The sequence below is a fragment of the Aulonocara stuartgranti genome, assembly GCF_965226115.1.
Source record: "Aulonocara stuartgranti genome assembly, chromosome: 8".
Taxonomy (NCBI): Eukaryota; Metazoa; Chordata; class Actinopteri; order Cichliformes; family Cichlidae; genus Aulonocara; species Aulonocara stuartgranti.
In genome coordinates this window covers 31,724,717-31,742,944 of record NC_138959.1, presented here as the reverse complement: position 1 = coordinate 31,742,944, position 18,228 = coordinate 31,724,717, and the positions used below count along the sequence as shown (strand labels likewise).

The 18,228-nt window shown below is 43.5% G+C and overlaps 1 protein-coding gene across 6 annotated transcripts in view; it reads left to right on the top strand.

Annotated features, from left to right (window-relative positions):
• The window catches only part of rab3gap1 (RAB3 GTPase activating protein subunit 1), a 62,216-nt gene that overhangs the window by 9,799 nt on the left and 34,189 nt on the right, over positions 1 to 18,228 (top strand). For 3 of the 6 annotated variants that reach the window (XM_082545420.1, XM_082545418.1, XM_082545417.1), the window contains exons 1-6: positions 11,836 to 11,940; positions 12,031 to 12,086; positions 12,919 to 12,997; positions 13,093 to 13,225; positions 14,193 to 14,271; positions 15,375 to 15,494. In XM_082545420.1, coding sequence (XP_082401546.1) covers positions 11,923 to 11,940; positions 12,031 to 12,086; positions 12,919 to 12,997; positions 13,093 to 13,225; positions 14,193 to 14,271; positions 15,375 to 15,494 — 485 coding nt within the window. In that variant the 5' untranslated portion in view covers positions 11,836 to 11,922. Of the gene's footprint in view, positions 1 to 11,835; positions 11,941 to 12,030; positions 12,087 to 12,918; positions 12,998 to 13,092; positions 13,226 to 14,192; positions 14,272 to 15,374; positions 15,495 to 18,228 lie in introns of those variants that run through there. The other 3 variants (XM_082545415.1, XM_082545416.1, XM_082545419.1) reach the window with 1 other exon arrangement.

Sequence of the window (18,228 nt, the reverse complement as noted above, 5' to 3'; positions counted from 1 at the left end):
TTTTAATGACCACACGCAGCGTGGTGAGATGTACACTGCAAAACATCAGCTGTAGATCTCCGCCCAAAAAGACACTTCAGATTGCTTTTGATTCATCAGGGTTAACGCCCCCTCATGCGTCATCAGATACAATACATGCATACGTCAAATCAAAACCACAATGACTTTTAACACAGTTTGAAAAGAACATCGCCTCGTCTCCATGCCAGGTCCATCTTCTGACTCTCGCTTCTCCAAAACCTCGGGCCATGCTCTGCAACAAACTAGCAATTCTGCACGCACAAAAATGCCGTTGCAAGAAAATATATCTGAACTCTCACCTAGAACATAAGCCTACCTACAGTGTGTGCAGGTGTGTGTGTGTGTGTGTGTGTGTGTGTGTGTGTGTGTGTGTGTGCGTGTGTGTGTGTGTGTGTGTGTGTGTGCGTGTGTGCGCGTGTGTGTGTGTGTGTGTGTGTGTGTGTGTGTGTGTGTGTGGCTCGACCTCACACGAACTTTGTCTTATGAGAAGAGAGGCCAATTCTCATGTGCATAATAACCTAATCAAAAGATATAAATGAATAAAAGACAATAATGAATAACCTGGTTATTCAAATAGCAATTCAAATTTCCCACGTGTGGGACTAATAAAGGTTATCTTATCTTATCTTATCTTAGCATCCACACAGCTCCTCAAAGTCACTTTCACTTTGACAAGCACGCTCTGCAAAAGCCTGTGCTTCCTGTCTACTTTAACACAGAGTGTACTCAGAGTTAGGCCTTTCTTTTATAATGCAACAGAATCAGCACATACACATTTAAGATTATAACAAGCATTCAAAAGCATTTAAGATTATAGATTTAACTCAACAGTTTAACGTGGTTATAACTGCACCTGTAATAAAGGCTAATTGGCTACCAATATGTTTAAACATCTGAATACAATATCAATGCTGTAGATTATGTTATTAATGTCATTACTGCAATGGTAATGATGATGACCATGAACCATAGCAGTGAAATAATTTCCCTGATCTCCACAGCTGATAGAAACGTTGCATTTGAAATTACCTGCCACGACATGTTACTCCCTTTATGCTTGATCGTCTTCTGTAGGGCTCATTAGATGCTGAAGTACCGCGGCCACAACTTATGGACACCTGCAGTCGTTCCAGAGCTGTGCCAAAAAATCAAAACCACACAGCGGCCCACTTGGACCCTTTACTATGGCACACGTCATCTCTTTTTATGTGACGTCCCCTGGTGATTATTTTAAATGAAGGCTCAGAGTGACAGAAACAATAACTCCCTGTAAATTTGTTGAACCAAAAGTAACGAGAAAATGTAAGAAGTTTCAAAATAGGGCGGCTGTGGCTCACTGTACAGGGAGTGCAGAATTATTAGGCAAGTTGTATTTTTGAGGAATAATTTTATTATTGAACAACAACCATGTTCTCAATGAACCCAAAAAACTCATTAATATCAAAGCTGAATGTTTTTGGAAGTAGTTTTTAGTTTGTTTTTAGTTTTAGCTATTTTAGGGGGATATCTGTGTGTGCAGGTGACTATTACTGTGCAGAATTATTAGGCAACTTAACAAAAAACAAATATATACCCATTTCAATGATTTCTTTTTACCAGTGAAACCAATATAACATCTCCACATTCACAAATATACATTTCTGACATTCAAAAACAAAACAAAAACAAATCAGCGACCAATATAGCCACCTTTCTTTGCAAGGACGCTCAAAAGCCTGCCATCCATGGATTCTGTCAGTGTTTTGATCTGTTCACCATCAACATTGCGTGCAGCAGCAACCACAGCCTCCCAGACACTGTTCAGAGAGGTGTACTGTTTTCCCTCCTTGTAAATCTCACATTTGATGATGGACCACAGGTTCTCAATGGGGTTCAGATCAGGTGAACAAGGTGGCCATGTCATTAGTTTTTCTTCTTTTATACCCTTTCTTGCCAGCCACGCTGTGGAGTACTTGGACGCGTGTGATGGAGCATTGTCCTGCATGAAAATCATGTTTTTCTTGAAGGATGCAGACTTCTTAGATGAATCTAAGATGGCGCTGGAGTGACGGCAGCCTTTCCAAGTAGCTCTGCAACACCGCACCTTTTTTATTAACTTTAACTTTTTTAGACTAGGCTTTTCAAACTTTTTTTCACCTTCCTCTACTTATACCTCTTAGATATAGCGATACAAGATGGATAATGCACTTTTCAAAACTTCTGGAACCAGCTCCTTCATCTATTCGAGAGCGGAGCTGCTGGCACTAAAAACAAAGGGACAGACCGGCATGCGACACAACATCCCGGCCGAGCTAAAGAGGAGCTACAGAGGCTGCAAAGCTGGAGCGAGGAGAGCGGATCACCGGAGGTGATTCAAACCATCAATCCCGACAGTGATCATGGGCAACGTGAACTCGTTACAGAATAAGATTGACGAACTGTGCGCTCTGAACAACCACAGACTATACCGTGAGTGCAGCTTGTTTATCTTCACGGAGACGTGGCTAACCGAGCTAACGCCGCAGGCTAACGTAGACCTATGTGGTTTCACATCCGTGAGAGCCGATAGGGACACGCAGGCCAGCGGAAAAAGCAGAGGTGGGGGACTCATTGTCTACGTTAACAACAGATACTGTAACCCTGGACACGTCTCCGTTAAAGTTTCGGTATGCCGTCCGGACCTGGAGCTGCTAGCTGTTAGCTTGCGGCCATATTATCTACCTCGGGAGTTCAGTCATGTGATCTGTGTGTGTGTTTACATCCCTCCGAGGGCCGACGCAACAGCTGCCTGTGAGAAAATACACACAGTCACAGCAAGACTTCAGACACAAAACCCCGAGGCTTTCATTATTATATCTGGAGACTTTAACCATGCCACACTGGACTCTACTCTGGCTGCTTTTCACCAGTTTGTGAATTGTCCCACAAGGAGCAACAGGACAATTGACCTACTGTATGCTAATGTGAGAGATGCATACAGAGCCACCCCCCTCCCCCCACTAGGGAAGTCAGACCACAACCTGGTTTACCTACAGCCACAATACACACCCCTCGTCCAAAGGCAGCCTGTCACAACGCGCTCCATCCGGAGATGGACCCCAGAAAAGGAGGATGCTCTGAGGGACTGTTATGACACCACAGACTGGGATGTGCTCCTGAGCCCACATGGTGAGGACATAGAGGGGGCGACACACTGTCTTACAGACTACCTCAACTTTTGTGTGGACACAGTCGCCCCTGCTAAGATGGTACGGTGTTATCCTAATAACAAACCGTGGGTAACACAGGAAGTCAAAGCTGTCCTCAACATGAAGAAGAAGGCTTTCAGGAGCAAAGTGAAGGAGGAGATGAAAGCAGCACAGCGGGAGGTGAAACGCTGCCTGAGGGAAGCAAAGGACACCTACAGGAGGAAGGTGGAGCAGAAGTTGGAGAGGAACAATATGAGGGAGGTCTGGAATGGTGTGAAAACCATCACAGGCCACAACACCAAGAAAAGCACAGTGGGGGGGACTGTGGAGAAGGCAAACGAACTCAACAACTTCTTCAACAGGTTTGACCAGCCCACAACCCCCCCACCCTCACCCTCACCTTCACTACAGAGTCCAATCCCCACTCTCCTACCTCCCTCGCTTCCCCCCTTCCTGACACCATGACACCCCCCTCCTCCAATCCCTCTCTCAGCAGCAAGACATCTCCCCCCCTCCCCTCCTCCCAAACATCTCCCAGTGTCACAGTGGATCAGGTCAGGAGGCAACTGAGGAAGCTTCGCCCCAGAAAGGCAGCAGGCCCAGACAAGGTGTGTCCTAGGATGCTAAAGGCATGTGCTGCTGAACTTGGGGAGCCGCTACAACGAGTCTTCAACCTCAGTCTGCGACTGGGGAGAGTGCCCACCCTATGGAAGACGTCCTGTATCGTCCCGGTCCCCAAAAAGAACCGGCCCAATGAGCTGAATGACTTCCGACCGGTGGCACTGACGTCACATCTTATGAAGACTCTAGAGCGGCTCTTCCTCAACCTCCTCCGACCACAGGTACAACATGCCCAGGACCCACTACAGTTTGCATACAAGGCGGGTGTCGGAGTGGAGGATGCCATCCTGTACCTCCTACACAGAGCCCACTCACACCTGGATGGGGGAAAAGGCACGGTCAGGATCCTGTTTCTTGACTTTTCCAGTGCCTTTAATACCATCCGGCCCTGTATGCTTCAGGAAAAACTGAACAGGATGGAGGTGGACCCCTGCCTGGTGGCTTGGATCTCCGACTACCTCACCGACAGACCACAGTACGTCAGGCTGAAGGACATCACGTCTGACACAGTGGTCAGCAGCACAGGAGCACCACAGGGAACTGTGCTGTCCCCTCTTCTCTTCACCCTGTACACCTCTGACTTCTGCTACAACTCTGAATTATGCCACATTCAGAAGTTTGCAGATGACACGGCCATCATGGGGTGTATCTGGGATGATCAGGAAGAGGAGTACAGAAGTCTGGTGAGGAACTTTGTCGCATGGAGTCACACAAACCACCTGCAACTCAACACCTCAAAGACTAAGGAACTGGTTGTGGACTTCGGGAGGTCCAGAGAAGGTCCACTACCGGTTCAGATAGAGGGGGAGGAGGTGGAGGTGGTCAACAAAACAAGTACAAGTACCTCGGGCTGTGGGTGGACAATAAACTGGACTGGTCATGCAACACAGAGCACCTGTATAAAAAAGCCCAAAGCCGACTGTACTTCCTCAGGAGGCTGAGGTCTTTTAACATCTGCAGGAAGCTCCTGAGGATGTTTTACCAGTCGGTGGTTGCTGGAGTACTTTTCTATGCTGTGGTGTGCTGGGGGAGCAGCACAGCAAAGAGGGACTCATCCAGGCTGGAGAAACTGATCAGGAGGGCTAGCTCTGTGGTCGGCATGAAGCTGGACACTCTGGTGACAGTGGCAGAGAAAAGGACATTAAAGAAACTGCTGGACATTATGGACAATGCTGGGCATCCTCTGCACACGGCCATTAACAACCAGAAGAGTCTGTTCAGTGACAGGTTGCTTCTCCCAAAGACAAGAACTAACAGACTTAAAAACTCCTTTGTCCCACACGCCATCAAACTGTTTAACTCCTCTCTGGAGGGGAGAGGGAGGGGAAACAGGAGGACAAAGGAGGGGGGAACAACTAAGCTGTAGTGCCTCTTCACCTCACTGTGCAATACCTTTTGTGCAATACTTTTGTAAATAGTCAACGGTGCAATAGACTCAATACTTGAAATGTGCAATTCACTTGTATTTTTATTTTTATTCCTATTTATTCTATTTATCCCCTTCGTATATTTTATTTATATTGTCTCTGTATTTATATATATGTGTGTGTGTGTGTGTGTGTGTGTGTGTGTGTGTGTGTATATATATATATATATATATATTATTCTGTAACTCTGTAACTTCTGTCGGTGCTGTGCTTTCTTGGAAATCGAATTTCCCAGAGGAACCCACCCGAGGGATTAATAAAGTTCTATCTAATCTAATCTAATCTAAATCTTCTTCCTGTACCACTGCTTGAAGAAGGTGTCTTCCAGAAACTGGCAGTAGGACTGGGAGTTGAGCTTGACTCCATCCTCAACCCGAAAAGGCCCCACAAGCTCATCTTTGATGATACCAGCCCAAACCAGTACTCCACCTCCACCTTGCTGGCGTCTGAGTGGGACTGGAGCTCTCTGCCCTTTACCAATCCAGCCACGGGCCCATCCATCTGGCCCATCAAGACTCACTCTCATTTCATCAGGCCATAAAACCTTAGAAAAACCAGTCTTGAGATATTTCTTGGCCCAGTCTTGACGTTTCAGCTTGTGTGTCTTGTTCAGTGGTGGTCGTCTTTCAGCCTTTCTTACCTTGGCCATGTCTCTGAGTATTGCACACCTTGTGCTTTTGGGCACTCCAGTGATGTTGCAGCTCTGAAATATGGCCAAACTGGTGGCAAGTGGCATCTTGGCAGCTGCACGCTTGACTTTTCTCAGTTCATGGGCAGTTATTTTGCGCCTTGGTTTTTCCACACGCTTCTTGCGACCCTGTTGACTATTTTGAATGAAACGCTTGATTGTTCGATGATCACGCTTCAGAAGCTTTGCAATTTTGAGACTGCTGCATCCCTCTGCAAGATATCTCACTATTTTTGACTTTTCTGAGCCTGTCAAGTCCTTCTTTTGACCCATTTTGCCAAAGGAAAGGACGTTGCCTAATAATTATGCACACCTGATATAGGGTGTTGATGTCATTAGACCACACCCCTTCTCATTACAGAGATGCACATCACCTAATATGCTTAATTGGTAGTAGGCTTTCGAGCCTATACAGCTTGGAGTAAGACAACATGCATGAAGAGGATGATGTGGACAAAATACTCATTTGCCTAATAATTCTGCACTCCCTGTATGCTGGACCAGTGAAATTCTCCTTTCTGTCAGTGTAAAGATGACATATTTAACTGTTTTTCTACATGATAAAGAAAAAGCTGATGTGACAAAGACAGAAATCTGTCGGCACGGCTCTTTGTACTTAAATCGTAAGAAATAAACGTGTAAGATTACAGAAAAAAGCCCTGACAGCTCATTGCCCAAACTGCACAGTTTTTCCTTTCGTTTTTTAAACTGTAGTTGTCAATAGAAAATTGATTAACCGCATAAATTAACCGTATAAAGGTTATACTGACAACAGGAGGGAATGTCAATAGAAAATTGTATTTGTTTAGTCAGTATAAGCTTTTAATGATATAAGTTTATTCGTGATAGAATGCTGCATGATGATCTCTTCATTGCTCAGAACTGATTGTTCTTTATGAAACGTGTTCTGATATTCGTATCTGAATCTTTCCACAGCGATAGTAAGAAGTTGAACAAGCAGTTCTGACATCGCACACACACACACACGCACACACACACGCACACACACACACACACACACGCGCGCACACACACACACACACACACACACACGCACGCACACATGCACACATGCACATGCTCATGTCACTGAACGAATGTATTAATTCCTGTTGTATAAAGAAAGAAAGCAGACGGTGACAGAGCGCGAGTCCATGAATGTCTCCTGTGCGAGCGCTCTGTGACCGTCCTCACGAGTAAACACAACTGCAGTGTTTGTGTTTTCTAACTCAGGTGTCTCAGCTGAAGAACTGCGGGGTGATTTTTAAAAATCCCCTGTCAGTAGTCATATAAAACAGAGATTTCTGTAGTAAAAAGTGAAAAACAAACTTTTCTGTCATTTAATTGTTATTTGCTTGATGTCTTTGTGTAGCATGAATGGCAATAAAGGAGGTTTTTATCACTAGGAAAAGCTGTAAAACTTATAAAAACACGGTTAAAAGTCCAAATTTCATGCTTGTGCTTCTTTGTGGTGAGCAGCAGATCCAACAAGTTAAGAATTATTAACGACTTCAAGCGAGCGTTCAGGCCTGTGAAACTCATTTAGACACTCAGACAGTGAGCCATGGCTCTGTGGTATGTGCACACATCTCTGCCATTCAAAGACACTTTGTATAACTTGATTTTATGTTATTTTTCAAATGTACATATTCTTTTTCAACAAAGCAACATTTTATTCAGTGTTTTCATGAAAATAGTATTTTTATGCATTAAGTACTACTTGGGAGAACACACCTGAGGTCTAAGGCCTGGACAAGTTTGAAACAATGGAAAATAGCAGAAAATAAAAAGTCTGCACTCAGCTTTGCAGTCTTCCATTGAAATGCAGTCAGATGCTGCCCACTTTACGTTTTCACAGTTGTTTGGTGGTGGCTATGGCGGAGCTGCCACAAGAGGCCAGGTGGATGAGGGAAAGGTGAGGCAGGAGGAGCAGAGGCCCGAGGCGGCCGCCGGTCCGAGTGTCAGGTGAACTGAACTTCAGGTAAGAAGTTCTGACCTGCAGTCTATCTGGGTCAGATATAAACCAAGTTTAGGTGGAGTTTATTTTCGTTGTGCTGACTTTTTACAGTCAGTTACAATAACTCGTACTGCGTACTAGCCAGCATGATGGAGTTTCTACAGCTGGGTGGTGCTATGATGTTACTGATAGTGAACTTCATTTTATTCATAAGGTTAGTTAGTAGAGTTGCCAACCGTCCCCTAAAAAACGGAATTGTCCCGCATTCAGAGAAAATATTACTCGTTTCGTATTGAGGTGAAAAGGAGCACAGTTTGTCCCGGACTTCAGCTACAATGGAAAAAGACACAAAGCTGGAGTTATTCTGTGTCTTTACACTGTCAGCTGTCTCTTCTTCTCTCATTCTCTCACCCTCCCTCTCCTGTTGCTACTTCAATCATGAAACTGATCAATGATCAGCTGATCGTCTCTCTCGTTAGTTTATCGCCCACTTTGCGCCAGAAAGAGGAAGCCAGCGGTTGTCGCGCTAAAAAACAGCAGCACGTTTAAGCTTGATCAGCTGTTGTTAGAATTTATTTAATATTACTTTCTAGTATCAGCTGATGTTTGCTGGAGCCACAGCTGTAAAGCTGCTGGTCATGATGTCGGTTTGGATATGTGGTGAGAAACATCTCTCTCTCTATGACAGCTGGGATAGGCTCCAGCGCTCCCCGCGACCCTGAGAAGGATAAGTGGAAGCGAATGAATGGATGGATGGATTATTAGAGTTACAGTCATACATATTTTCAGAAGCTTGTATTTAATCTCCATAAGAAACAATCATATTTAGCAGCATGAAAATTACATATTTATTTAGAAAATTACGTATTTTTATTGGAAGATCATGAGGGAGGAAAATATATGGTTCTTCAAAACAGAAAAATAAACAAAAAATCCATATTATGGAGTTGACAAGTGGTGACACACGAGTAGAAAGCAAGATATTATTTCTTTCAAAATGACCATTAAACCTTAACAACCTTTGTAATATCACAAGACACATCATAACAATTCTGTTTTTGCACACGTCAAGTTCTACATCTTAATAGTTCACCAGCAAGTAGCTGCCTACTACTCCTTGATTCCTAAAGTACTCTGTGGTTGTGTGTTTAGACCCTGCTGGACTTTCTCTACTTTTGACTCTCTGTGCTAGTTTCCAAAACCTTCTCTTCTGCCTTTTTTCTCTTCCTTTCAGATCACTGATGTTCTTTATTTTTCCCTCTTTCACTCTATTTGTCCATCTTTCCCTTTATGAGAAACTCAGGCTGGCTGTTAATTTTTTCTCTACTTATTTTTTGATCCTCCCTGTTCCTTCTCTTTTGTTCCTCTACTGACAGCTTCCCCTTTGCTATTCTAGCCTGAAATGTACCATTTTGTAATTGCTATAATTTTTCTGAAGCATATGCATTTACACATATTAAGGATGAATATTCACAACACAAATATGTATTAAGCAACAGAAATGCTATCCGGTCTTTAAGTCTGATGTCATTAGCCGTTTCCAGGTCCAAACTCCGCTGCAGATCCCAAAGTCAAACGAACTCTGCGGCATCACTGAGAGTTACAAACTGTCTAAATTCTTTCATCTTTAATAAAATGATCAGTGTGGCTGTTTTACCAGGTGTAACATCCAGGCATCCATGAAAACAGAATATATGAAATTTAACAGAGTTAGAAGTTAGCTCGCCGGTTTCCACCTTAACACCAGCTCTGTTATCACTTCCAACATAAATGAAGACAAAACTAAACAGCAGTGGCGTTTGTAGGGTTACTGATGTTGGACTAGCTGGTATATAATGATGTGCTACATGATTGCTAGCGACACAGCTATGTTAGCGTAACATAAACACAGTGAAACTTTTTTCCACTTGATAAAAGTTAACGTGAGGGTTCCCGATGGTTAGGCTGACAGTGATCACTGACTGTTTTTAGGGGCTTGTTCAGATTAAATAGAACAAGATAAAAAAGAATAAAAACATGTTAAAACACAACAGCCTTAATAAACACAGTAGTTTGGACCCGAAAGCAGGGTTCATACATTATCACTTAAAAGACCAGCTCTCGGGGCAGAGATAGCTCAGTAGATAGAGTGTTTGCCCCATGATCGTTGGGGGTTCAAATCCACTGAACAGCGGCTATCCTGAGATACCCTTGAGCAAGGTACCGTCTCTACACACTGCTCCCCAGGTCATGGATTGGTAGCTGCCCACTGCTTCACTGAGTAAATGGGTTAAATGCAGAGGACTAAGCATTTTCCTACAGGATTAATAAAGTATACATTAACTATGAGATTCAAGATCAGGCAAATTCCATAATATTCAACACATCTGTAAAGCAGAAATATCAGTAAAATACACAGGAAGTAATATGACTGAAATAGTAATAAAAATAACTTAATATAATTAGTGAATAGGACACTTTTGTGACATTTGCCAAAATCATTAGAAAAAGGGTCAACACCGTCAGGCAAAAATCCTGATGGTGCTGACAAAATACCCTACTTTCTCTCATAGCACGTTTTTCTGACAGACGCCATCTTGTTTTTCATCAGTTGCTTATGGCCTCTACTGTGGTGTTGATGCACTATGGGTGTGACACAGAGTTTTTTTTATCAGAAAGGTATGCAATAAATGAAATAAAAATTAAAAAAACTCACCAGAGCAGTGACCTCATGGCATGTGTATCAAACAGGAAGTGGTAAAGGGGTCCTCACAGTGTAAGTTACCCACAATAATTCCTGATTTTTTTGTACTTTTTAAAAAATCTGATGGTGTTGACAGAAACTTTGGACATGTTTTGTCCCTTATCTCAAGAATCACTGATATATTCTCAAAATCTTTCATAAACTGCCTGCTTTGCAGGAATGAGGTGGTAATTCGATTTTGGAGCAGTTCTTGAGCCATAACCTTTCCTCACTGTCACTGGTACAGTGCTGCACTGATGCCTTCCTGAGAGCAAATGCAAGCACAAAGAGTTAAGTCAGCAGTTTTTTGATGAGCTTTCAATATTTCCTTTAACTAACGGGGAGTGAGGTCCTTTTATCTCAGGCATGTCAGGAATACTGAAACCTGGGCTGACTGACCTGACCACAGCCTCTATGACTTCAGCATCACTGTGTCCTTTACACAAGAGGCCGACTGGCCCACAGATCTTGACACCTCTCCTTACTGTCACTTCTTGAAGCCTGTTTGCTGCTGTAGGAAACACGTTTTATGGAGCTGTCAGCTGACTCGGCGATGTTCTGTTCACTCTTTGACACACCCTGCTAATTGCTTATATTAACATCTCTTGGCTGGTCTGAGAATGGGTTGGCGTTCCCCGGACAAGCTGGAGGAGGCTTCTCTGCTTGGGCTGCTGCTGTGTTACTGCTGCATTTCTGCTCATCAGACTCACCTAATGAGATGGCTGGAACTGTTTCTTTTTGGCGAGGTGTCTGATGTCAGCTGGCAGTGATGATGATGATGCCACTCGAAGCTGCTTTTTCAAGTTTGATTCAGTTAGTCTTGAGTGGAAGCGCCTCTTTGCAAGAGTCAGTTTTGAAAAGACCTGTTCAAAGTGGTACGTTGTCCCAAACAGAGATGCACATTTCAGGGCATGTCTCGCCAGGATGGGAAAAGCCTCAGCATGAAAGTACAGTTTGTGAAAGTCCAGCAGAGAGAGGCTGTTATACTTAGCTTTGAGCTCGTAGTTGTTTTGCAGCCCAATTATTTCCACTTGGAAAGTGTCTGGCACAGATGGTTGCACATTAAACGGCGTAGCAAACATCTCCAGTTCCTTTTGGATATTCTTCACATCTTGAAACCTGTCATTAAATGCCTGAATGAGTTTTGCACAACGACTGTTGTTGTGATTTGGCGCTACACAAATAAAATTTAACTGAATTTAGAATTTGTTTGTTTTCTTTTATTGTGAAAGAACTATAGAGGAAGCGACCACCTTTTCGCACATGCGTAGAAAAACATCCTAGTTTCCGGAACCGATCAGGCAGCCAAAGGCAACAACATGGCTGCTGATAGCGATGTGAGTTTGTTTTGTAACATGTCAGTGTGGTTGTTAAGCGCGCTGTAACAATACGACAGCTGATTTTACGTTTACGTTTGTGTTTTGCAGCCCGAGTCGGAGGTTTTCGAGATCACCGACTTCACCACTGCGTCCGAGTGGGAGCGGTAAGCCAGCTGGTCATTACTCTGAAAACTAGGATTAGTCCACAGCTTTACGTGTTCCGCACAGCTCGCCCTCGGGAGACACGAACCTGCATTTATTTCTTCAGGCCTAAACATAACAACATGATTGTATATTACAGCGAACCTAACCTCAAATAGTCAAGCTAAAGAGTGAGGCTGTGTATCTGTGCATATACATTTACCACCACTCTGATATCGCACACCAGCATCACTAAAACTATAACACTGCACAGATATAGATGTGCTTCCGGTGTAGATGAATAGGAAGACTGGTGCCATATGTGTGAGCCATTTTTAAATAATCTTCTGGATATTGATTACCAAACAAACTATAGCCAACTAAAATGTATTATTACAAAATGTGCGTTAAATAAAATGCATTTTCCAAGAACTGACCTGTAATTAGACACATTTGTCAATAAGGAACTCACCTGCTTGTTAGGGCTTGAGCCAGAAGTTTGAACTAGGAGTGGGTTTCCATAATCGATATTCCAATTAAAATCGATTTTAGCTTGAATAAAGTGATATTGATTCATTAAAATGGTTGTTTGTACTGCGTTGTCATGTCCTAATATGTTGATCCATTGGTTGGTGCAGCTCGTGTGTGCAGAGGCAGTTCAAATGGCTGCAGCCTCTTTAACGAATCACAGTTAACATTTGCATTCAGTCATATTCATTGCTTACTGTAGATGTAATATTTAAAGCACAGTGTGCTTGGAGGGAAATTCATTTCTGAAGATTAGTTTCAGTGGTTATTTAGCATGAACCAGACACTGTGCATGTATGCTGGGCTAATCTGTTCATCTGCCTGAAGTTTTGTGTCCAGAGTGGAGGAAGTGCTTAATGATTGGAAGCTGACAGGGAACACTGCACGGAAGGTTTCTCCAGAGAAGGTATTTTTTACTCATCAAATCTTTACATGCGTGTGAAGTATGCAGAAAGGAAGTATCTCACCTTCATCGTATGATGCTGCATTATCTGAACACAGGGGGAATACACCAGTGGAACCTGGGCGGAGAAGTCGCAGGAAATTAATTTTGCTGACTTCAAGTTCTACATAAGCCACTACTTTCTGAAACAAGAGTGTGAAGAGGATGATGGCAAGGACAACCTCGAGGAAGGTAGAGTCACTTTGTCTGCACTATTATCAACATCAGCTTTTCATTGACTGTTTGTTGTGAATGATGTCGACAGTGTTGGACAGTCCTGCTCAGTGCACATGCAGGCTGTGGTGGAAGGACCGTCACGTTTTCAGAATTTTGTTATCAGAACGATGACAAGTTGACATCCAGACTCCACACCCTTTATTATGTAGCTTTAGTTTTTATTATCCTGCAGGTTTGCAGAAATATTTATTATTATTAACATCATCCCAGGGCACAGCTGTGGGCCTCCATCCTCTGGTTTTCATGCTTTGACTCTGGCTTGTACCACAGCCTGCTCCCACACCACTGTTGAAACACTGATGAAGTAAACCTTGGAAAAAGCACGAGGTTTGGATGTATCCGCTTAAAAAAAGGAATAAACACCTTTTTTCTTTGTACAAATAAAAGCAGGCAAAGCAGAAATGTTACCTGGATACTTGCTTATTTGGTTGTGAATGGCAGTGGGCGTCCACTGAGGAGGGTAGCAAGGCTCCATCTTTGAAATTGAACGCTGCACTGAGGTCTAGCAGGACAAGCACAGAGATGAGTCCACTGTCAGAGGCCATAAGAAGATCATTTGTAACCTTCACTAAAGCTGTTTCTGTGCTGTGATGAGCTCTGAAACCTGACTGAAACTCTTCAAATAAACCTCTGCAGATGATCTGTTAGCTGTTTGACAACTACTCTTTCAAGGATGTTTGATATGAAAGGAAGGTTGGAGATTGGCCTGTAAGTCAGCTGGGTCTGTCCTGTACATCACTAGAGACACCAGTGATGTACAGGACAGTAAATTACTGCCACCTTGTGGCCGCAACAGAAATGAGCATCTGTGAAAGTCAACCCAGTACAGTTATTTTGGTAGATGTCCCACTTTAATAATCATATGCACCTCAGATGGTGTTTAAAATGAACAATGTTTTTGACACAGTTCTTCTATTGGCAGATGCTATACCGTTGGCAATGCAGGATCTTCTCTGTATGAACAATGATTTCCCTCCACGAGCCCACTGCCTGGTCAGATGGTAAGTTTAGTCTTTACTTTTTATGCTAAAAAACTGCTTCACTCAAAGTGGAGTGGAGTCATTTATCTGCACGCCTCACAGCGAGAAGGTCCCGGATCAAATCTGTGTGGAGATGCATCCTGTAACTGTGCCTGCGCAGGTTTCCTCCACAGTGCAAAGATGTGCATGTTAGGTTTGTTACGGATTCAAATATTGGGGATGGATACAAGAGGAAAAACCAAAATAACAACACTGGTCCAGCCGGGTTGAGTCAAACGATGATTTTAATGATCACACGCGTGGGAGATGGACACCGTACGCAGACAGCATCAGATCTCAAAATGGTGGAGCATTGATCAAACTCTTATAGCCTCTAGTGGCCCCCACCTAATCATAAAGCCTAAACATTCACATTCTTTCCCTCACACGGCGCCTAAGCTACGACCTTGGCTCCCTGTTTATCTGCTCCTGCTGAGATGGGGCAGAAAACCTCTCCAGTATGTTCTGTTCTCTTCTAATCAGACAAATAAGGCGATGACTTTCTGCGAACACTATTTCTTATAACTCAGCAGTATAATGCATCATAAAACAATATCATTCATTCACAATAAATCAGCAGTCTAATGTAATGCAAATCAGTTTAACTAATACAATAGTTATCAGCTTCGTCTAATTCAGGAGAATAATGCAAACTAAAACTACATAATAATTCACAATCTTTAATTAGGGGTCTAACATGGCATAAAATAATATTATAATCCCACAGGTTAAATGGATATGTGAGCTAGATACAGTGCATAGCATAAAGTGCAACATGAACATATAGTTTAAGTGTGTCTTTCATTTAAGAGAGCAAGTCCAGAAAGTGCAAGTGTTTCTGGCTTTGAGTTGCCAGAAAGACTTCGTAAATATAAGCAGAGAATCATAGATGCGTCTACAAAGAGGTAATTCAGACAATTTCTGAATATTTTATTTTTCTTCAGAGTGTAATAGTAAAATAATATCCCATTGATTAGTGATGGTCTTTATTGTTACCAAGGGATCTAACAGCATACAGAATGAAGCAAATGTTTCTTCCATCCTATGTGGATAAATGTCTGCTGTGATGCTGTATGTCTTGGTAGGTTTGGCATACGAGAGTTTGTGGTCATCAGCCCTGGAACGAACTGTGAGGCCGTCATCAGTGAGTCGAAATGCAACCTGCTTCTAAGCTCCATCTCCATCTCTCTGGCCAACAGTGGCTGGTAAGTTACGGTCATCGCACTGCGTGGAAGGTTTTGTGAGCACATTAGTGCCTCCTGACGGTGTGATGTGTGTTCATGTTTGAGTTTTAAGTGTGCAACTGAAGGAGTGATGGTTCACCCTTTGAAGGCGAACCATTTCTCTCTCACTATCGATAACGCCACAGTTTTCCCTTCTCCTCAGGTTAAGAGCTTTGGTGTCATCCTAGACAGTTCACTTTCCTATAAATCTCACATCAATAATTTCACCTATTCTGCCTGTTTCCATCTATGCAGCATTTTTTTTTTTGCCTGTCCCATTTGGTTCTTTAGCCGTCAGAATTGTTGTCTGAAGACCAACAAGGAGACCCAATGGATTTACTTTGCCAAATGGATCATCGTGGCATTGCCGTACTGGTCCATTTGATCGACCTTTGTTGTTGTTATTATTTATTTTATTTTATTTTCAGTTGTTACAGACGGGACAGACATGACTGAGGGATAGGAAAGGGAGAAAGAAAGAGGAAGGAAAAGAAAAACAGAAGGGGAGAGGGACAGTGAGAGAGGGCACTTAAAAAGAGAAAGAAGAGAAAAAAATCTTCTGGATCACCTGTTGAGAGAAAAAGAAAAGAAAACAAGCAAAAAAAACAAAGCAACATACTAAACACAACACCATCGCATTAATCTAGCTAAGTGTAAACAGCAGTAAATACTAAATATTGAATGTTGTTGTGCAGCACGCAGGACAGACAGCGCACAATGTGCTTGGAAATAGCACCAATAAAGGTGTAGTTTATGTCTATGAACAGTGAACACCCGTGTGCACACCTGTGTGGATCAGCGCGCTTGTATTCAAAAGGTTTCTCCATGTAACGGTCTGCAAGAGGATGTAGAGAGCCATAGCCCATTCTCCAGGGCATGAAGCAGGCATGGAGGAGATCCAGGCTCCAGACATCCAGAGGCCCCAGAGTGTGAGAGCCCAAGGAGGACCACCGGAGGGGCATCCGTGCCACCCTCCTGGGAAGAGCTGAGGAGAGCCCCAGACGAGGGGTCACCCCAGTAGCCACGGAGCAGAAGCCAGAGGGGGCTGCAGTGGCGTGCCCACCGGCTCTGCCGGCAGCCAGCTGTGCCAGAGTGAACCGAGCCGCAGGCCCGAGGGCCCCCTTTGCCCAGGAAGAGGCCCCGATGGCCAGCAGAGAACGGGGGTGTGTGAAGACCCCAAACCTCCCTCCTCTCGCTCATGTGTAGTGTTGCTGCGTGTTGTTCTAAGGTGCATTTAAAACATGGGAGAGCATGGTGCTGCTGCCAGAGAGCAGCAGGTGTTAGCACGGCCCCTCCCGAGAACCCTCAATGTCTACATGGATTTAAAGTTGAGAGGTGGGCACCGGCGCCAGAGGTGGGGTATGCAGCGTTAACAGATTACGTCCTTCTCTCTCCACCCAGTCTTCGTCCATTCTTGTCCACAGTCTCGTTACCTCCTGTATTGACTACTGCAATTCTCTTTTGCATGGTCTCCCCCATAAATCCCTCCATAAGCTTCAACTGGTTCAGAACTCTGCTGCTCGCATTATCACCAGAACCCCCTCCTACCAGCACATCACCTGTTCTTCAGGAACTTCACTGGCTCCCAGTGGAGTTCCAGATAATATACAAACTTCTGCTCACCTTCAAGGCCATTCATAACCTCGCTCCTCCTTACCTTTCTGACCTGTTCAGCACTACCTGTTCTGCCCGCTCACTTCGATCTTCTTCTTCTATCCAGCTTTCTGTGCTTCCCTTCCGCCTCAGCACCATGGGAAGCAGAGCTTTCACCTGCTCTGCTCCCAGGCTGTGGAGCTCTCTGCTCCCACATATAAGAAACACTGGTTCTCCCCCAGTTCAAATCTCAACTCAAAACCCATCTGTTCAAATCTGCATGTTCACTGTGAATCCACTGTTTGTTCATTTTATCTCTTACTTTTGTTTTTATTGCTCTTCATTGTGTCAGTGTTCTGTTATGTGTTTTTATCTATTGTACAGTGTCCTTTGGTGTCTTGAAGGGCGCTTTATAAATACAATTTATTATTATTATTGTTATTCTACTGGAAGAAGAGTTTTACATTTAGATTGGCTTTTATTTTTTATATTATTTCACTATCAATCTGAAAAATGTTAAAAAGCCTTTAAATTAACATGGTCTCATCCACCCCATGCCCCCCCTTTAGACTCACCCCTGTTTGCTGCAGGTAAAATGCGACGGTTGCAGGCTGTGACATGTAAACATGGTATCAGACTAAATGAATAGTTCATCAACATATTTGAATGTAGCCTGACTTCTGTAGCTTTCCTGCTGTGATGGAGGACGAGCTCTTTCAGAATAAAGGTTTTAATGATGATCACGAGAGCAGCGCTGCTGAAAGAAGTTTTCTTTCACTTTACCTGAGCTCACCGTCTCAGTAACGCCTCTTTGCTCCTGTCAGTGTGTAAACTTCAGCTCCACGTCAAACTGCAGCGTCATCATCACTGCTGCTGTGTTATCAGTGTTTTTGTTTAACACTGGGGATGTGTGGGCTTAATGTTGTCAGACCTTTTATTCACATGCTGCTCCTAAATAAGTTTGGTTTGCATGGCTGTTTATACTCACAAATGTGGCTGAATAATGTATATGTGTTAGTCCCCGTAGGCCGTAGCGAAATAACTCTGCATTTAACCCATTCACCCAATGCAGCGCCTGGGGAGTGTGTAGGGACCTTGCTCAGGGGTACCTCAGCTTAGCTTT